This window comes from Spermophilus citellus (assembly GCF_964194105.1).
Source record: "Spermophilus citellus genome assembly, chromosome: 10".
Lineage (NCBI taxonomy): Eukaryota > Metazoa > Chordata > Mammalia > Rodentia > Sciuridae > Spermophilus > Spermophilus citellus.
The window spans coordinates 84,461,224-84,483,443 of record NC_138197.1 but is presented as its reverse complement, the minus strand read 5'-3'; the positions used below and the strand labels follow the sequence as shown (position 1 = coordinate 84,483,443).

Sequence of the window (22,220 nt, the reverse complement as noted above, 5' to 3'; positions counted from 1 at the left end):
TATTTTATTTGTTTGTTTGTTTATAAATGGTGCTGAGGATTGAACCCAGTGCCTCACATGTGCCAGGCAAGTACTCTGCCATGGAACCACAACCCCAGACGTCCCCCAGTCCTATTTTGTATTTTATTTTGAGATAGGGTCTCACTGAGTTGCCTCACTTTTACTGAGGCTGGTTTTGAACTTGCAATCCTCCTGCCTCAGCCTCCCAAGCTGCTGGGATTCCAGGCGTGTGCCACCATGCTCAGTGAGAGTCACTCTTTTGTAACATGCCAGATATTTAAAACACTTCATACTTTATAAGTTCACACATAATTCAAGATAAGAACTTTCTCTTCTGGAAGTCTAGATATAACTTGTCAATGTTATGCAATTGGGAACGTAATGAAAATATGCTTTTGATACCTCTCTACCATCAAAATTAACATTGGAAAAAAATTAACACTGGAAAATTAAATTTTGAGGATGAAACAAGTCAAAGATGAAGTAGCAGTTCAAATCCTTAAGGAATTTACTATTTATATGATGGTTAAATGGTGGTTCCAGTTCAATACTTGAGACACAAAAAAAGTAGGCTGGAGGTTATGCCAGGCATTGGTTCAGTATCATACCCTACCATCAATATTGCATTACCAAATGATAGGTGGTTAGTTCATTGAGGACAAGAACCATATTTATCATTGTATTTCTAGCACTTAGTAGATCCACTATTCATCTGACAAAAAGCCTAAGTGCAGAGAAAAGGATGATCACCATTTGAGCAAACAAAATGATTTCAAGGAGGTGAGGTTTAAGGAAAGCCTAGAAGAATAGGTAGAATTCATAAAGAAAGAGGGATGCCAATAAGGCAGAATTTTTGAAAAATAGCATGAAGAGCAACAGCAAGAATAGCAAAGATTAAATGATTTCTCTTGTAGGAAACTAGAAAGTTTCTCCTACAAGAGAAACTAGAAAGGTAATCTGAAATCAGAATCTGAAAAAAAATTTGTAAATGCCTAACTAAAAACCATGAACTTATTTTTAGTAAATGATGAGTTTAGGAAGGTTATGGGGAAGGGCAACAGACTTGGAAGTACTGTTTGACATTTTCAAATAGATCAGCCTGGCTAGAACAAATGAAGGGGACATATGACCCAGAGGAAGAGGAAAGAATCAGTAAGATCTGAGATCAACAAGATATAGAGGGAGAAGTAGGCAGAAAGAATAAATTTCATTTTTTTTATTAAAAGAATAATTCTGAGATAATGCTACTACTAAGACTGTCATCACTTCATAAAGGATGTACAGATCGAATAAGTAACATTCAGAGCACTAGCTTTCTATAATGTACCTATAATATTATTGATCTAATAAAGATCAATTGATCTTTGATCTTTAAAGATCTTTGATCTTCTAATCAAGTTTGATTTAAAATTTACTGAACAGAAGTTATTTCCAGAAATAGTTCTCAATACTCTCCCACACAAATTCTTTTGAGATGTTTAAGCTACGAAACTGTAATTATGAAAGTAACTGACAAGGGAAGATGTTGGAATCAGTCAAAGGATGACACTTTTAACTATTTACTCAATAAAGTCTTTTGAATTATGAATTCTATGGAACGTCTTGGGCAAAATAACCAGGTTATTCACTCATTACCTGCTACCAAGAAATTTAGTACATTGTTTTGCTCTCAAATTTACTGAAGGTAATAGACAAAATGTGAAATGTCTGAGGACCTAGGTGAAAACAACATAATCTTCCTCTCATTAATTTTACTATAAATATGAATACCAAATAAACATTTGGCATTTCTTGCCAACTTACAAGGGTATTCTTGTTTAATTCAGTGGTTTTGCAAAATAAAAAGAGCTTTGATGCAAACCTAAGGATTCTCCTTTTTGTCTATTACACAATTCGAATGTTTCAAGATAGGATAAGCAAACAATATATACTTTTGTTTATATATATATATATATTTAAATATTTATTTTTTAGGTGTAGCTGGATACAATGCCCTTATTTTTATGCAGTGCTGAGGATCAAACCCAGGGCTTCGCATGTGCTAGGCTCTACCACTGAGCTACAACCCCAGCCCTTGTTTACGTGTTTTTAACTCCCTCCTTTCAACTTAATATGGGCAGCTGTTCTTGAACATTGTTTTTTTCCCTATGTTCCTATTTACTTACATCATGGAACTGTCAATTTTCATACAATACATTCAAGGTATGTAGACATTCAGTGTGCATATTTAACTTCATATGATCTTTTCTAAGAGCTTAGTTGAGAGGGGTTTCATGGAAACATCTGTAACTGCAGATCTTAGAAGCAGTGTTTAGAGCACAAGATATCCCAAAGTAACTACAGCATATATATATTCTCTTTGGGCCCTCAAGTATTACCTAATTGTAGGAAGATATAGAAATTTCCCTAGAGCAGATTATGCTAAGTGAAGCCAGCCAATCCCTAAAAAACAAATGCCAAATGTCTTCTTTGATATAAGGAGAGTAACTAAGAACAGAGTAGGGGCGAAGAGCATGAGAACAAGATTAACATTAAACAGGGATGAGAGGTGGGAGGGAAAGGGAGAGAGAAGGGAAATTGCATGGAAATGGAAGGAGACCCTCAGGGTTATACAAAATTACATACAAGAGGAAGTGAGGGGAAAGGGAAAAATAATACAAGGGGGAGAAATGAATTAGAGTGGAGGGGGTAGAGAGAGAAGAGGGGAGGGGAGGGGGGATAGTAGAGGATAGGAAAGGCAGCAGAATACAACAGACACTAGTATGGCAATATGTAAATCAATGGATGTGTAACCGATGTGATTCTGCAATCTGTATACGGGGTAAAAATGGGAGTTCATAACCCACTTGAATCAAAGTGTGTAATATGATATATCAAGAACTGTGTAATGTTTTGAACAACCAACAATAAAAAAAAAAAAAAAGAAATTTCCCAAATACCTACCTTTAAGTAATTTTTAAAAACTTTAGCATCAGGCTGCTGAAGTGCTTGACAAAATTCCTGTGGGGCAGGAAAGAGAATAGATATGTTAATAATAAACCCATCTTAATTCAAATCCACAGTACTATTAAAAAAACAAAATAAAAAAATAACTATTTATTATTCATTCATTCATTTATTCAGGTACTGAGGCTTGGACCCAGGGTGTTCTGCCTCTGAGTTACATCCTCAGCCCTTATCTAATTTTTAATTTGAGACACGATCTCACTAAGTTGCTGAGGTTGGCCTCAAACTTGTAATCCTCCCGCCTTAGATTCCTAGGAAGCTAGGTTTACAGGCATGTGCCACATGCCTAGCTCTTTTTTTTTAAAATTGTGGCAAAAACACAACTTACCATCTTAACCATTTTTACATTTATTTCACTTTGCATATGATCCAAAGGTTCATCCATGTTTTACCATATGACAATATCCTTCTTTATTTAAGGCTGAATAATATAACATATATATTCCATATTTTCTTTATCTATACGCTTATAAATGTACATTAAGACTGTTTCAAATCCATAGTACTTCTATATAGCTTATAAAATTCAACCCAAACAGATTCTCATTACAAAAAATTTTAAGGCATTTTCAAATAGAAAACTTAATAGACAGGCTGCCTTCATACGCCTCTCCTGGACAAGGTAAACTCATGCCTGAGAACAGCAAACAGGACAAAAATTACATTGCTATAGCTGTAAATGGTCACTCAGTAGAGTTAGATCTAAAAACAAAATAAAGATAATTTTTTAAAGTAGAATTAATCAGAAAGTGTTGTCAGAATACAAGGCATATGAGAAATGGAGACCGAGGTAGCTTAAACTATCTTTTTTTAAAAAATATTTTTTAGTTATTCACGGACACAATATCTTTATTTGTTTATTTTTTTAATGTGGTGCTGAACCCAGTGCCTCACATGTGTGAGGCAAGTGTCCTGCCACTGAGCCACAACCCCAGCCCTTAAACTATCTTTTATAATCAAACCACTAGATAAAAATATGAAAATTTATTTTGGCAATCTGGAAGGATATTAGCTGTAATTGAGTGGTATATTTCTATTGCTCAAAGGCTAAAAGTTCACATGAATAATTACTTACTGATTTCATAAAAATGTTTACTTATATAACTATTTCCAAATTTTCAGTGCTTCTTTAAAAAACAGGATTATAGGGTTGGGGATGTAGTTCAAAAGTAGAGCACTTATCTAGTCTGTATAAGGTCCTGGTTTCAATTTGAGCACCACAAAAACAAAGCAAAAAAAAAAAAAAAATCTCAGCATTATAAAAAGTTTTTAAAGCATTTGTTTTTTAGGTGGGGATTTCATGAAAATTGAAGGGAGGGCTGGGGTTGTGGCTCAATGGTAGTGTGCTTGCTTCATACATGTGAGGTACTGGATTCAATCCTCAGCACTATATAAAAACAAATAAAGATATTGTGTCCATCTACAATTAAAACAATATTTTAAGGGCTGGGATGTAGATCAGTGGCAAAGCGTCTGCCTTGCATTCACAAAGCCCTGGGTTCGACCCCCAGTTCCAAAGAAAGGGGACAAAAACCCCCCAATATTTAAAAAAAATCTGAAGAGAGACCAGTAGAGTAGAAGAAAGGGACCAGGGGGAGGGAGGAGATATTGACCAAAATTATGTGTATATAATTATAATACATCAATAAAAATATGGGAGAAAAACCCTGCTATTACAACCTGGGCAGCCAGGTGCAGTGGTGCACACCTGTAATCCCAGTAGCTTGGGAGGCTGACACAGGGAGATTGCAAGTTCAAAGCCAGCCTCAGCAAAAGCAAGGTGCTAAGCAACTCAGTGAGACCCTGTCTCATTAAATAAAATATGAAATAGGGCTGGGGCTGGGGCTGAGTGGTTGAGTGCCCCTGAGTTCAATCCCCAGTACTCCCTAGATCCCCACCCCCATAAAACAAAAACAAAAACAAAACAAAACAAAAACAGCCCATGGGTGGGGGGACATTTCTCCACCCCCTACCCTTCTAATGCTGGGTACTGAACTCAGGGCCTTATGCATGCAAGGTGAATGCTCTACCACCAAGTTCTACCCCTAGCCATAAAAACTCTTGAAACGACATCACTGAAAGACATCCCGTGTTAAAATGTCCATAACTATCCAAAGCGATCCAAAAATGGAATTGGTGCTAAGGAGAAATGGCATGAGATCTGCCAGTAATGTGACATTTGCTGCTCTCTCTTTTCTCCTTGATGCTTAAGCTGGCCACCACATCCATGAAGGGATGTTTCCCCATCTGCAATACCTGGGCCCAAGTGACACAGTGGTCAGGGACTTGGTGCAGGCCACGATAGTGAATTATAACATGCACAGGGAGCTCAGTTGGCACCAAAAAAAACTTGTCTTTCAACATACCTCAGATCCAATAGAAAAACCATTGGGTGCAGATTATGATGCTTAAGAACATGACACCATCACCCCTCATGTGATTCTATTTAGATTATGGAGAGCAGATCCTGGTGGATGTAGAGATCAAGAGCAGTAAGGAGATCACAGAGCACATTAAAAAAACAAAACAAAACGGAAACAAACAAACAAACATGGGTAAGAATAAGGAAAACCCTCCAGAAAGAGGAACAGGAGAAGTTCTCTTGCCCAGTCCACTTTGGCCTTAAAGGTATTTTCTACAGGAATGCATCTGTGAAGTGGAAGGGTAGATGCTTTACTTGGGCCTAGTGCCACTACCCACAGAGACAAAGGGGAACTAGAAAGCAACTCTGAAAACCATTGTGTGGGACTAGGTAGTTACTTTGACCACAGGAAAGCTGTTTTCTGCCACTAGAAAGACTGTGGAAATCTAACTGCAATACAAGGGACCCCCTTTATGCACCTGCATATAAGGTTGTGAGGAAAAGAGCATTCACTGGCTGAGATGCTAAATAAATACCCCTGCTCTATCAGGTTGACAAAATGCTTATTAACTCCAAAGACAAAAAACAAAGTGAGCTATAGTTTGAAAGCAATCTCTATCATCAAAATCCCAATGACATTTTTTACTAAAAAAGAAAAAACACGGGCTGGGGATGTGGCTCAAGCAGTAGCGCGCTCGCTTGGCATGCGTGCGGCCCGGGTTCGATCCTCAGCACCACGTACAAACAAAGATGTTGTGTCCGCCGAGAACTAAAAAATAAATATTAAAAATTCTCTCTCTCTGGGCTGGAGATGTGGCTCAAATGGTAGCGCGCTTGACTGGCATGCGTGCGGCCTGGGTTCAATCCTCAGCACCACATACAAACAAAGATGTTGTGTCCGCCGAAAACTAAAAAATAAATATTAAAAAAAAAAATTCTCTCTCTCTCTCTTAAAAAAAAAAAAAAAAAGAAAAAGCACTACTGAAATTCATATGGAATTACAAAGACCCCTATTAGCAATATTAACCTCAAGAAGAACAAAGCTGAACTCACCATACTTTCTGATTTCAAAAGATGTTACAAAGCTACAACAAAAATAAGTATGGTATAGGCATAAAGACAGACACACAGACCAAAGAAACAGAATCAAGCCACAAAATACATCCATACGTATACAGTCAACTGATTTTTCTTTTGGTGCTGGTGATTGAACCCATGGTCTCACTGAGCTACACTGCAGCCCCAGTCAACCAATTTTGATAAAGGTGCAAAGAATATACAATGGGAAAAGAATAGTTTCTTCAACACATATCATTGGGAAAGCTGAATATCCCCATAGAGAAGAATGAAAATAGATCCTTATCTCACACCATACACAAAAATCACCTCAAAATGTACTACAGTCTTAAACAAAAGACCTAAAATTGTAAAACTCAGAAGAAAGCACAGTGGGAAAGCTTCAAGATACTGGTGTTGGCAATGAATTCATGGACATCATGAAAAAGTAAAAGCACCAAAGTAAAAATAGACAAGCAGGGCTATAGCAAGCTAAAAAGCTTCTGCAAAATAAGCAACAGAGTGGAAAAGCAATAGCTATGGAATGGGTATGGAAGGGGAGAAAATATTTGCAAACCATGTAGCTGATAAAGGGTTACATATATAAGGCACTTCTACTATTCAATAGTAAAATTTAAAAAATAATAATCGGGGCTGGGGATGTGGCTCAAGCGGTAGCTCGCTCGCCTGGCATGCGTGTGGCCCGGGTTCGATCCTCAGCACCACATACAAACAAAGATGCTGTGTCCGCTGAAAACAAAAAATAAATATTAAAATTAAAAAAAAAAAAGAATGCCTCTCCAGGTGTGTGTGATAGGTCAAAAAAATAACAATCTAGGTATGTGGTGTGGGATGTAGTTCAGTGGCAGATAACTTGCCTATCATGTGTGAGGCCCTGAGTTCAACCCCTAGTACTACAAAATGAAAATAACAAAAAGCTCATAACCTAGCCAGAAAATGGGATATAGACATGAATAGATATTTCTCCCAAGAAGACATACAAAATGACCAGCAGATATATAAAAAGATGCTCGGACTGGGGTTGTGGCTCAGTGGTACAGTGCTCGACTAGCATGCATGAGGCAATGGGTTTGATCCTCAGCACCACATAAAAGTAAAATAAAGATATTGTATCCACCTAAAAATAAAGAAAAAAATAAAATAAAAAGATGCTCAATTATCACAAATCATCAGGGAAATAGAAATAATAAAGACTTATCATTCCACACTTAGTAGGATAGCCACTATTAAAAAACAAACAAACAAACAAAAAAAACCCCACAAAGCAGGGCATGGTGCCTTGTGGTTGTAATCCCAGATATTAGAATGGCCTGAGCCCAAACTCCAAAATGAGTTTGAAGTCAGTCTGGGCATCCCAGCAAGACCCTACCTCAAAAAACAACACAAAATAGCAATAACAAAGATGAGAGCAGGTGAGTATGAAAGAACAGGAACTCGACTGCTGATGTGAATGTAAAATGATGCAGTTGCTGTGGAAACAGTTTGGTATTTCTTTTTTTTTTTTCTACTGGTACTGGGATTGAGCCCAGAGGGCTTTACACATGCTAAGCATGTGCCCTACCCACTAAGCTCCATCCCCAGTCAAGTATAAAGGTTCTTAAAAATATGATTGCCATGCTGGGCGCCGTGGTGCATGCCTGTAATCCTAGCATCTTGGGAGGCTGAGGAAGGAGGATCACAAGTTTAAAGCTAGCCTCATCAATTTAGTGAGGCCCTAAGCAATGTAGTGAGACCCTGTCTCAAAATAAAAAATAAATACACAAAAAAGGATTAGGGATATCACTCAGTGGTTAAGTGCCCCCTGGGTTTAATTCCTGATACCAAAAAACAAAACAATAAACGACTGTCATACGATCTAGTAATCCCACTTCTGGGTATTTATCAGAAGAATCAAGATTGCTAAGGTATATCAACACTCCCATGTTCACTGAAGCATTATAGCCAAGATGTGGAAATAACCTAAATGCCTACTGATAGATTAATGAAGAAAGAAAATGTGGTATATACACACATAGTGAAATATTCAGCCTTAATAAAGGAAGTCCTGCCATCTACAAGAATGAATATCAAAAGTACATGGATGAACTTTTGAGAGCATTATCCTAAGTGAAATAGCTGATCATACAAATACTCCATAATTCCCCTATATGAGGTAACTACAATAGTTGTATTTATAAAATCAGAGCAGAATGGTGGTTGCCAGGGGCTAGAGGAGGGGAAAATGGGACTTGCTAAGAAACATAAAGTCTCAGTTATGAAAAATTAATGCCTTCTAGAGATTTGTCTAATGTTGTATAGGTACAACACTGTACCTACAATTAACAATAATATATTATACACTTAAAAATGTTAAGAAAGCATACTTCATGTTGTTTTTTTTACTACAATAAAATGTAATTAAAGAAAAAACCCCATAAAACCCCCAAAATACCATTGATGAAATCCGAAACCTTAGAATCTATACAAGAGATTTTAATTCTAGCTTTAATGAAAAGTTTGAGACCTCGTTAGCTCCACATACTATTGAAGTCTAGAAACACATATGCAAAGAAAATAACTAAAAGATATCCTTTATAAAAATATAAAAATGTAAGCTAACTTTTTGATCACTTACCTCAAAATAGTTTTGTATTTACAACACATACACTGATAAACTTGGCATAAATCTTTAGAACAAAGAGTATATTTGTGTGTGTGCATCATAATGGGGATTAAACTCAAGATTGCTATAACACTGAGCAATATCTCTTTTTGTTTTTTACTTTGAGACAGGGTCTAAGTTACCCAAGCTCATCTTGCACTTGAGATTCTCCTGCCCCAGTCTTCCAAATTGCTGGGATTATCACTATGTGTCACCACACCCAGCAAGAACAGAGGCTTTTTACATGATAGTGTCCCTTTGGGCAGTCTGGGGAAGCCTGTAAGACTCCTTTTAGAATGTTTACTAAAATGCATAAAAAAATACCATACGATTACAACGGAAACCAATTATAGTGAATTATGGTTATCAAAATATTTAATGTGTGCACCAGGCATGATGGCACATGCTGGTAATCCCAGTGACTCAGAAGGCTAATAGAGGAAGATCACAAGTCCTAGTCACAGTCTTAGCAACTTAGCAAAACTGTGTCTCAAAATAAATTGAAAAAAGCAGGGAGAGGGTCACTGGAGTTGTAGCTCTCCTGGATTTAAAGCACTCCTGGATTTAATCCCCAGTAATAAGCCCCCTTCCCAAAAAGTATGGTAGAATAAGACTTAATAGGTAACAAAGTGTAGTGGCAGAACCTAAAAACTCATAATTGTAAAACAAGGACATGCATAAACAATATTTCCAGATATATGTATCAACTCATGTGACATGAAATTATCTATGATTTTTACTGAACAAAGTCACAGGGAGGCGATGGGGCTAGAGTTCAGTGGCAGAGTGCTTTGCCTAGCATGTGTGAAGTACTGGGTTCAATTCTTAGCACCACAAAAAAAAAAAAAAAAAAAAAAAAAGTCACGGGGAATGTTACTACTATTGAGATCTGTCATCTACACAATGGTAGGAAATTAAATTTTTGTTAGATGTTAATGAAAATAAAAATATAATTTTTTTCCCCACTCAATTTCTTAGATCTCATGAAGTTTGGATTCCACTCCTGTACACAGCAAAACTTCAAGGTGTATACAGTCTGGCTTTCTTGAACAAAAATTTAGATTGAATATATACTCAAACTTCTTTTATTAAATTAAGAGCAAAATCTACCAGGACAGCTCTTACCTGAATTATTTCTGGAGCTACCTGCAAGGAGGGCAGGTATTCTTGTTGAAGATACTGAACACATTCTGGACCCTAAAAAGAGTAAAAGACAATTATAAAAACAAAGTTATTTTCTTTCTGAATATTAATGATGCTTAAAAAGAAACTATAATGACACATGTATATTTTAATAGATAAACCTGTTGTGGTGACACATGCCTATAATCCCACTACTAGGGATTCTCCTGCAGAGGCAGGAGGATGGCAAGTTTGAAGCCAGAGTGGGCAACTCAGATTCTGTATCAAAATAAAAAGGGCTGGGGATGTAAGTCAGTGGTAGAGCATTTGCTTTACATGTTTGAGGCCCTGTGTTCAACTCCCTGGCTAGGAAAACTTGGGTAGGCTATTTTACCTCTCTGAGCCTTAGTTCCTTCATCTGAAAAATGAGGTTATTGTAAGGATTTGAAGAATTAATAAATATAAAGCTCCTAGAACAGGACTTAGCATTCACTACATGTTAACATTATTTAATGTTAAGTACTGCTAAATATTACTTCCGAATTCAGGTCACAATGCCAGAGCCTTCCCTGTACTGAAAGGGACAGCAAAAGAAGGTACTCCTGTCAATCTACCATTGGATAGATTACAAGTTGTCTGTGGATGCATGGAGAAAAGATATGCCCAATATCAGGGTAATGACCATCTTTAGAAAATAAAATACAGGCAAAAAAGATATATTATAGAAGATAACAGCAATAAAAGGATACCTTCTTTTCCTTTCCTAAACTAGAGTACAGGTAATTTAGTAGCCAGAAGGCACAGATGAGGAAACTTAAGACCCAGGAACACACATGATGAGTTATCCAGTCTTCAGTTGATTAAATCTTTACTAAAAAAGTACATCAATGGGCTTCTGAAACCACCACTTTCAACGGAGGCCATCTCCTACTACTTCTGCATGCTAAAACCTATAAACACTGTCTCTCTCTCTCTCATCAGCTTGGTGGAAGGAAAAAAACAACAAACTAACACATAAACCCCACTCAGCCATGGCAGTTACAAAGGAACCTAGGATACAATTTAAAAATGGTTTCCCTTTTGCAATTGGCTGTAAGAAAATTTAACATATTCAATACTTAAAACATGAAAAAGACGACTTTCATTTTTTAATTTGAATTTAACTTAAAGCATTATTATGTTGATGGCCTAACCAGAAAGTAACAGTTATCACAATAAAATTAATATATCGTGCCTAACACACTCTTTTCTGGGTCAACATTTGGATTTCATGTTTAATTTTACTGCTACTGAATCAAATGACTTGAGGGAAAATAACACTGCATTCATCACTTAAAATTTCTCAGGTCCAGGCTGGGCTTGTGGCTCAACGGTAATGTGTTTGCCATACCTGGGTTCAATCCTCAGTACCACATAAAAATGTAAAGAAATAAATAAAATAAAGGTATTGTGTCCATCTACAATTTAAAAAAATTGAAAAAAAAAAAAACCCCAAAAAAACTCTCAGGTCCCTTTTTCTCCTTTTCCTTTAATCTATATTCTCTGCTTACCTCCTATGATTGTTCACCATCTCAAATAACCCCACTGTTATGCAATGGTCCTTCTCAATTCTGAGCTCCACAAATGCATAAAGCAGATTATAGAGAAAATGCTATTGAATTGAAAACCCTTCAAGTCTCTGTCATAATAAAAACCTCAAGTTCAAATAAGTGACAGGGCTGAAATGAGACTGGTAAATAAGAGCTCATGCTCTTTTAGGAAGTGGGGGAACTGCTGCTATTGAGGAAATGCTATTCCTGTGCTAGCATTCAGGTTCCTGGAGAAGCTGGGGATAGGGATTTTTGTTAAGAGGAAATAAAAAATCTTATTTTAAAAAATTGGCAACCAATTAGTTATTTAAAATACCCACAATCACCTATGATTCTTAGAAATGATTAGATCAATAAGGAAGAACGAGGCGTTCTGAAATAATGATCTCGAATCATTTGTCATACTAAGAAGCTGGAGAAATCTGGCTACGTTGAAGTTAGATCTTAAAATTCTGGATAAGATTTTCCATATCCTTTGTCAAACCAAAACATTTAAATCTTGTTACCCAAAACATGAAGGATAATAACAAATACTGCTACTTTCATTCACCCTTCCCCAACACCCCAAAACAGCACTGAATACCTAAAGATACTGCTTTGAAGAGCATGAGCCAAACACAATTAAAACTATAACCAATAGTACACATGAGAATGAAGATGCATGAATCAAACCTTACCCGTTTGAGATGAATGGTTTTCAGTGTTACAGCACACTCAGAGAGAGCCTGTAGAAAAGAAGTTTAAGAATCTTAATATAGTAAATTCTTGGTTATTGACACAACTGTTTATTCCCTGGCCATTGCCAGGAAAATATGCAGCTCTAAATTTCCAAGGAAATATTTATTTCCAAAGAAGGAAGACAAAAACAGTAACAGGCAGGTGGAGTAAGTATATTGAATAGAAAAAGAAAATAAAAAACAAAGAACCACAAAACAAAATGGGGTTTTAATAAAGGAAATTACAATTATGAAATATGGCTTTTACTATATTGTGAGGATGTGAGAAAATGGCAAGTATTTGACTTGAAGTACTCTGAAGATATGATCCTGGCAAACTATCAGTTTGCCATTTAATACTCTTAATAGTTAGGGGCTGGGGTTGTGGCTCAGTGGTAGAGTGCTTGCCTAGCATAAGTGAAGCACTGGGTTCAATCCCAAGTACCACATAAAAATAAATAAATAAGTAAACAAAATAGAAGTATTAAAAAAATGGCACCATTAACAACAACAACAACAACAACAACAACAAAAATGTAGTAGGAACAAACTACTAAATCAAGTTTTATGTTTGTAGCATATAGTTGCTTCAAGGTCCTAGAAAAAGTCTTGGTTTTTAAAGTTGAAGGAGATGAATTTTATTTTATTTTATTTTATTTTAAATCTTTATTTTTGAGAGAGAGAATTTTTAATATTTATTTTTTAGTTTTCGGCGGACAAATTTTAAATATTCATTCTCAGCCTTGGGATCCAATAGGAATCCACAAAAGGTCCAGAAGGTATTATCAACCTTTAAAAGAATAAATCCTGGGGTAGTGGTGAAGCTTAGTTGTAGAGTGCTTGCCTTACCCTGAGTTTGATTCCTGGCACTACACAAATAAATTAATTAAATTTATTTTAAAATCATTCAAGTAAAAAAATAAAATATAAACAATCTGCATTAAAGAACAAATTTTGAACATAAAAGATCTAGACAAGTTAAACAAGATTTCTAGGTGCTTACCAATACTGTCTGTGCATCAGCCAGGTCAAAGGTTTGTTTTAAAGGTGCCAGGAAACATGCAGGAACAATGTGCTTATAAACAAAATCAGCAAATCCCACTGGTCCATCTTTACCTCCTGTCAAGAGAATTCAATTTTCATCTCATATATAAAGAAAATCAATTAATTCATCACCAGGGAAAAATCAACTCCTAATTCTTATCTATGCTTGGGCTAGGATTCAATTTCATCTTTAAGAATCTATGAAACAAGCTAGGGAATGAAGGCTTAAAAAAAAAAATCAGGTTGGGGATATAGCTCAGTGGTAGAGAGCACTCGCCTAGCATGTGTCAAGCCCTGGATTCTCTCCCCAGTACTGCAAAAAACAAAACGAAACAAAGAGTTATCTTACCCCAGAGTTCTACCAACTTAGAGAGGATGATAAAACATGTTTTCTGAGCGATTGGATCTGGATATTCAACTGCTCCTTGGATAATGGTAATAAGCACTCGTTCTACATTCTCTGCACCTAAAGAGCAAAACCTGAGTTTAATTTCAAAAAGAACTAGAAAGGCAACCTGAATCTCTCACTTAATGTATAATAATAAGTCAAAAGTGTTTATAAAGCTGATAAGGTCCCTTGATTTTTAATATTAACTAGGCATATAAATTTTAAGTACTGGGGAGATAATATTCTCTTGATATCTTGTCCCCTGGATTTCCTATATAACAGAATTACTGATGCTGATCTATTTAGTCCTGTACATTTTTAATTCCAAGATGATAAACTGGCCATCAAGATTCAACTGTCAGGGGCTGGAGGTGTAGGTCAGTGGTACAGTGCTTGCCTGGTATGTGTGAGGCCCTGGGTTTGATTCTCAGCACCACATATAAATAAATTAATTAATTAAATAAAAAAATCCATTGACAACTAAAAAATTACTTTAAAAAAAGATTCAATTATAAGATCAACTCTGGTAAGAGGTCACTACACTATTTATATTAGTAAAGAAGCAATTAAGAATACTAATTTAGATAAACTAAATAAAAATCAATTTTAAGGTGCTAAACATGAAATTGATTTCTATCCTAAAAATAATGCAACGGGCTGGGATTGTGGCTCAGTGGTAGAACGCTCGCCTGGCATGGGGGTGGGGGTGGGAGGGGGGACCCGAGTTCGATCCTCAGCACCACATAAAAATAAAGGCATTGTATTGTGTCCATCTACACCTAAAAAATAAATATTAAAAAAAAATACTCATTTAAAAAAAATGCACCATTTTCTAAGAAGTCAACATACAACTACTTCAAAAGTTTGTGTTTACCTCAACTCACCCTTACGCACATAGATGCACAAATGTGACAAGGACTTAAGCAAATTGGGCATGGCATGCATCCCCACCTTGATTTGCTATAACTTCGCTCATTCCGCTGCCTGTGACTGTTTGCAGGAAGGCAAAGTAACTTCTCCGCAACATTTGCTTCTCTAAAGCAGCAGACTGGTCATTCTCTTCAGCAGGTCGCAGCAGCACTTCAAAAATTGCATGGAGCAAGGGCATAAACATCTGTTGTAAAAATGGGGATACCTGTATCTGAAGATAAGAAATAACTATTACTACCTCAGAAACAAGTAAGACATTCAATGTGAAAGTTTGGAAATCTTTGAATTTTGTTATTGGGGAATGAATCTAGAGGTACTTTTATTTTGACACAGGGCCTCACTAAATTGCTAAGGCTGGCGGCCTTGAATTTGTGATCTTCCTGTCTCAGTCTCCCAAGCTGCTGGGAATAGGTGTGTGCCATTGTGCCTGGCTAAGGGAAAAAATTTTAAATACCCCTTCAGAGTTTCTATTTAGGAAATGGATGTACATAATTCAGTTAGTAAATTAGCAACTTTAAGGCAGAATCTCTATAATACAAACATTACTGAAAGCCTTTAGATCATTAATTTCAGGCTGGGGTTGTAGCTGAGGGGCTAGGGTTGTAGCTCAGTAGTAAATTGCTTGCCTAGGCGTGTGAGGCATGAGGTTCAATCTTCAGAACCACATAAAAACAAATAAATCAACAAAATAAAAGTATTGTGTCCATCTACCAAAAAAAAAGTTGAAAAAAAAATTAATTTCAACTCATTTCCTATAGCTTAAGATTCAGATTAAATAGTAGGTATTCACAATAAAAAAACTACCATGTAGTTTACTTTCAAATTTAACTCCCAAGAAATGAATTTTATGGCTAAACTATAAATCAAGATATATGATTGGAATTCTACGATTTTTATACACCCTAGGCAAATTACTTAACCTCTTTGTACCTCAAGTTCCCCATCTATAAGATATAATTCCTACACTTAGGGTTATTATGAGGATTAAACGAGAAAATATGCAAAAAAATGTTTTGAATAGACACTGAACTCAGCATTATGTTAGCCATTTTTATTAGCTATTTTATACCTGGTTTAAATTTCTTTGTACACAACTTTAGAAAACTGAAGTCATTTTAAACTCTTGCTTGGATACCTAAATTACAGTACTTTTTATTCACCTCTTTAGACATTTAGGACTCAATACTGTTTTAATTTACTTTTCTAAAATAGTATACAATACTTTTCTCCTTCTCTGTCTTTTTGGGTAGTGCTGGGGATTGAACTCTGGGCTTTGTGTATGCTGCGCAAGCAGTCTACCACTAAGCCATATCCTCAGTAGCATACTAGTAGTTTTCTTCTGTTAACTTGAGTAGCTAAGATGTTTTTATCTTGACCCATGTGTCAGACAGTGTGCTAGATGTTGGGAAATGATAAAAATTTATATGACACATGTCCTCAAGTAATTCATAGTAAATTAAAAAGGGACAAAATCCAAAACACATGTGAAGATAAGTCTAAAGAGTCTTGGAGTTCTGAAGGTTTGGGGTACCTTAAATTTGGCCGTTATCTGGTTGATAAGAGGAATGAACTCCTGGAGGTCTTTTGCTTCACAGTCTTTAAGCATGTGTTCCGAGGCAGATGGGATAAATGGAAGAACTTCTTCCTCTAGGCAAATAATCATTCGGTGAAGGAAAGTGCGAACTCCACTTCTGAGAATATCTTTTTGTAAGGGGCAACTGAGGGCTGGCAAGAAAGTCTGTAAGCAGTCCAGATAAACTTCGGAGCAGCCACACTGTTTCACTGTTTGCTTGTTGCTGAAAGCTTTGCTGGTTCGACTACATAAGGAAAAAAACAGGCAACAAGAATTTGACTTTATTCTTCAAAAGTATTATGGAGTATTCCATACAATGCACAACAATTACAAAACTGACAAGACTTAAAAGTGTCTTTACTTTCCACATCATGATTTAGCTAATGTGGTTATGGATGAACTATTGCTTCCAGTCATTATAACAAAATAAAAGGCTGAAATTAAATAAGTGAGATGTAGTTACTATAATTCCTCTTGTATGAGTTTATCTAAATGTTTTACAGAATCCTAATAAAGGGAGTGGGATTGTAGCTCAGAGGTAAAGCGCTCACCTAGCATGCTTACCTAGCATGCGTAAGGCACTGGGTTCAATCCTCAGCACCATATAAAAATAAAATAGATTATGTCCACCTATAACTAAAAAATAAATATTAAAAAAATCCTGATAAAGTATGCCGAAAAGAAATACTATAGGACAATTTCTCATATAATTTCTAATTAGCAACCACTACAACTTTCATGGTACCACTGTTTGCCAATGACAAGTATGGGTAGAGAGAAAGAAATGGCTGGTTGGGTGGTCTTCAGGACACAATGGAACAGCTAAAAAGAGGCCTTAGTACTAAGACCAACTCAAGATGTTCCAATATTCATTGGTATACAAACACTTTAGCTAAACACACAATAAATTTATACCAAAAAAAGTTCAGAGAACAGGGTTAAGAACTTAGACATCAAGACAAAAATGTAGAATGGTACATGGTCTGTTCTCTTCTTTAGATAAATCCTCTACTTCATTGGGTTGAGAAGAATAAAGTTTCAACAATTCTCTCAGTAATCCATCTTTGGAAACACAGATGTGTGTGCCTATCCTAAAGGATTCAAGTAATTCTGCTGTATAGAGATATACACTTTACAATTTTAATTATAATCATGCTTACCTGGCAAATCCAACAGCATGGTTGAGACAGTCAGCTAGAGATGCCTGCCTTTCTTCATCTTGTGCCAGCATCAATTTTTCTAACAGAATTTTAAACTTCTCCATTAGAGGAGTCAATAGATTCCTCATTAAGGCTTGCTTCCTTTCTGCTGGGTATTCACTATTAACAATCAGTACTCCAGCTGTCTCATAAATAAAGAGTTGATCATCACTGCTTAACAAGGACTGGTAACCATTTTCCTAGAATAAAATTTAGTCTTATTTAAAATTTTTTTTTAAATTCCATTCATTTAATCAGACTAAGTATAAGAGGGACAGGGACATCATCTCACAGATCAAGTACCTTGAAGACAAACTTTCTCCCATAACCATACAATGGAAAGAAAACTGAATTAGAATTCAAAAGATCATGGTTCTAATTCTAGTCCTGGGCTGGGGTGCAACTCAGAATCCCCAGCACTAAAAAAAAAAAAAAAGTCCTAATGAGACTTTGCAAATGATAATATTAGATCATTATTAATTAGCTTTCTTATTTCCTTTTGTAAAACTCTTATTTGTAAGACTGTTATAAGGCTAAACAGTTATACAGAAAGGCTTTGACTATTTCTACGCTATAGAAACTACTATTCACAAGAATGTTTAAAAATTTAATAAGAGCCAAGTGTGGTGGCGGATGCCTATAATCCCAGAAACTTGAGAAATTGAAGAACGAGGATTGCAAGTTCAAGGCCTGCCTCAGCAACTTAGTTGAGACTTTTTATCCAAAAATAAAAAGGGCTGGGGATGTAGTTCAGTGGTAAAGTGCCCCTGGGTTATATCCCCAGCACCAAAATAAATAAATAAAATAAAATGATAAATAAGATTAAGTAAAATAAATAGGGCCCAGGATGTAGCTCAATGGTAAAGTACCTGGGGGTTCAATCACCAGTACCAAAAAAAAAAAGCACACAAATATAGAACATCAGTTATTTTGTAATAATAAAAATAAGACTGTAAATGAAAAAAAAATCTATTCATGCACAAGCAAATGTTCCAAATACTGGTTTAATTTTTCCTAACAAGTTTTGTTATTTTTTACATTTCTGTACTCAGGCCAAGAAAAAAAGGGGGGAGGGATTAGCAGACTTCTAGGTTCATATACAAACTAATAAATCATACAAACCCAGTCTTAAAACAGATAATACAGAAGATTCTTTATAAAAGAATTCTTTATGTATTGAGAGATATCCCCACTTAAAAGTAATTAAAGTATTTATTAAGTACGTGCTAGGAATTATCTCTTGAGAATTGAGAACACAAAGATAAAGGATCTTGAAAAATATAGCGCACTCTAAGATGAACATTCAACTCTAATAAGTCATCAATATTCAAGATTACAGTTTGAACCAGGTCTAACTATACAGTAAAAAAAAGTAAAGCCAGGAGGCTCAGTGGTGCACACCTGTACTTGGGAAGCTTGAGAGGCTGAGTGAGGCAGGAGGATCGTGAATTCAAAGCCAGCCTCAGCAAAAGTGAGGCACAAAGCAATTCAATGAGACCCTGTCTCTAAATAAAATACAAAAATAGGGCATCTGTGGCTCTGTGTTTGAGTGTTCCCACCCCCTTCAAAAAGATACAGCCAAGGAAAATTGGCATGAATTGGGTGAAGTACTTTAATCCACAGATTTTTGTAAAATGCAGGTAAAGATAAATTATCCACTAATTCTTAACTTTACTAGTAACTTAATTTACTAGTAACCTTTCATGCAGTGATGTTATATAACTCTTGAAACCTAAATACAGATGCATATTTAACAAAGCATTATTTTATATTTAACATTCTTAAATGGCACCTTTATTAATAACTTTCATAAATTGAATGTTAGTATTTTGTTTTACACAAAACATAAGTTGGGGAGGGAAAAGGAGGGGATCATGAACTGAAAATGATTTTCATATAGGTATTAGTTTGTTGGGATGAACCCAACTACTACATATAACCATAAAGCTCTAATACTAAAAAACAAAACAAAAAACAGAAGTCAAAATGTACTTACAAAAGTAATGCAAGTTAAATTGTTGTAGTTAAATGGATATAAATGAGAATTTAAATGTTTTTATCCTAAGCCCGAAAATACACATACAAAAAACTTCATAATATAGTAGCATTTCCTAAGAATGGCTATACAACGATAATATTAGGGAATAATTTGGAAGTTGAATTTTTGTCTTCTCCATTAAATACTTCACTTTTACATACAAAGAAATCAGACCATACCCCACTACCAAATTTAATAAGTCCGTTCTTGATTCCTTTCCATTACTTTTTTGTTTACCATATCAAATTTTGGTAAACAGAACAAATAAACCTCACATACACATATCTTCCCTACTATCAGTTACAGGAGGAAAAACAAACAAACAAACAAACAAAACCCACAAAGGCAAAAGCTAATGGTACCTGTGGCCTCAATGACATATGGGGAAAATATTTGGGAAGGAAGATACTTACAGGTGGAGAAAGGGCTAATAAATCTTGTATTCTATTCAAAATATCTTCAATGAAAGGATTCATTTGTTTACTGAATAAGACAAAAAAGAAAATCACAAGTAAGTATCAGGGCTCAAAAAAACAACAACAAAAAACCCCCCAAATCCCTTTTTAGGACAGAACTAAAGTTCAGTTTGGTTTTGAGATAGCCTCATCTGACAATTAAGGCTAGCTGTGATTAATTTTTAAAAATATCTCTATTGGCTCTTTTGTGATGGACTATCAAGATGACTTATGATCTTATAAATCTAATAATAAAATACTTTACATGCCAAAAAAGGTACTTGTAACGAACACGACAAAATGGATTAGGTTAAAAATGCATATCCAAGGAATATATTTGAGCACATGAGAGAAAGCATTTGGTGAGTAATTGTGGTATAATTATCGGTTAAAAAACTAACAAATACCATTAGTGAAGTACTGGAAGTACACAAACAGGGGACAGGAGATAAGAGCCTGGGCTTAATGTGCACAAAGCCCTGGGTTCCATTTCTAGCCCCAAAAACGTATGCAAACAAATCACCTGTTAGTTCTGGACAAAGTACCTGGCTAATGAGGAAAAGTCATAACATAAAAAAGGAATACCTAGTAAAGCACGCCTAAACAGAGAGGACTAAATCTACCCCAGGCTCTTGGAAAATAATTTATACATTTATTTCATAGCTTAAAAAAAATGGGCTAACCATAACAGCTGAAATTTTACCCTTACTTGAGAGATTTGACAAATCTAGAAAACAGGTAAGCAGTTCTGCTCCGTACTTTAGCACTGGAATGCCGCAGACCCCTGTGATCTAAGAAAGCCATCTAAAGAAAGAGAGACACTTTTACTATTTCTGCATTTATTCAAGGCTTTTATTGCTGCTGTCAGGCTACATTTTTGTTCACAACAAATTTTACTTCTGAGGCCTCTAGAAGAGAGGAACCAAGAATATACAACTAATTTTATACGACAGAACAAGTTCCTAAGGACTTGTTTTAGAAGATAAAACTTTGGATTCTTCACAGAGGACACAGAAAGAGTACTATCTGATCATTAGCTGCAAATAAGTCTAGAATAAAGTGCATACTTACTAATACACATGGAATGTGTTGAGGTTCAACTGTGAAAAACTTTTCATATCTAACAACAGTTTCAAAGAACTCCAACGTCACGGATGTATGCTGATAGGAACTGACTCCTGATGTCACCAACTGGAGCAGGAGAAAGCAAGGGAACCAATTTTTATTTATTGCAACATTAAAGAGCAACAGTATAAAAATATAAGCTCTAACAATTAAAGAATGTCCATTAGCTTACAGTGAAAACAGAAATTTATGTTAAAAAAATTATCTTGAATATACTTACAGTTCGCATCATATCCTGCAAAGCAGTAGCTTTTGAAACATCACCTGAGAAGTGAGCACCATGAGATACTGGAAGAGCTTCTGCCAACATATACAGCAATCTTATTGCTACTTCAACTTCCATAAATCGTGTGGTCTGCCAGTTCCTACCAAGGTATAATATGTCTGTGAGATCTGAATGTACACTTTTTATACAACCAATGATGCAAAGGACAGTAACTCACCAACAAAAGCCTCTTTAATGATTAAGAAGTTATAGCAATTGTTAATTTTGCCAAGTATCAAAGTTACATGAAAAAACAAAAGATCAACAAATTATGGAAACAAAAATGCTTCATTTTCAGACACACATAAGTAACATGGATTAATAAGTTATGTGATTATCACTTATTTTAGACCATTAACAGGGATCGAAGGAAAGAAGTGGGCTCGTTACAAAAACAATAAAAAAACTTACTGCAGGGTAGAACTAAAAACTCTGCGAACAGAAGCCAGCAGTAACTCTGGTGAAACTTGAGCAAGTCTGTCCAACAATAACTTCAGTTGTTTTCTATACTCTACAAACATGGCTTCATCTTCACCCTATGATATGGGTTAAAATCATTTAAAAAGTTTAAAAGGCCTAGAGATTCAAATAAAACATTAAGTTCTATAGTTCTATAGTTTTTGTAACTTTCAAATTGTTATTTTTTCATCAATTTTTTAAATATAGAAATATCAATATGCTTAGTAGCTT

The 22,220-nt window shown here is 35.6% G+C and overlaps 1 protein-coding gene across 2 annotated transcripts in view; it reads right to left on the bottom strand.

Annotated features, from left to right (window-relative positions):
• Positions 1–22,220, bottom strand: part of XPOT (exportin for tRNA) — a 42,527-nt gene that overhangs the window by 2,819 nt on the left and 17,488 nt on the right. The window contains exons 12-24 of one of the 2 annotated variants that reach the window (XM_081311514.1): positions 21,942–22,066; positions 21,486–21,630; positions 21,212–21,331; positions 20,850–20,944; positions 20,099–20,168; positions 17,609–17,847; positions 16,407–16,692; positions 14,897–15,086; positions 13,907–14,023; positions 13,517–13,632; positions 12,475–12,522; positions 10,212–10,283; positions 2,944–3,000 (exon numbers count right to left, since the gene is read on the bottom strand). In XM_081311514.1, coding sequence (XP_081167640.1) covers positions 2,944–3,000; positions 10,212–10,283; positions 12,475–12,522; positions 13,517–13,632; positions 13,907–14,023; positions 14,897–15,086; positions 16,407–16,692; positions 17,609–17,847; positions 20,099–20,168; positions 20,850–20,944; positions 21,212–21,331; positions 21,486–21,630; positions 21,942–22,066 — 1,680 coding nt within the window. Of the gene's footprint in view, positions 1–2,943; positions 3,001–5,393; positions 5,474–10,211; positions 10,284–12,474; positions 12,523–13,516; positions 13,633–13,906; positions 14,024–14,896; positions 15,087–16,406; positions 16,693–17,608; positions 17,848–20,098; positions 20,169–20,849; positions 20,945–21,211; positions 21,332–21,485; positions 21,631–21,941; positions 22,067–22,220 lie in introns of those variants that run through there. The other variant, XM_081311515.1, reaches the window with a different exon arrangement.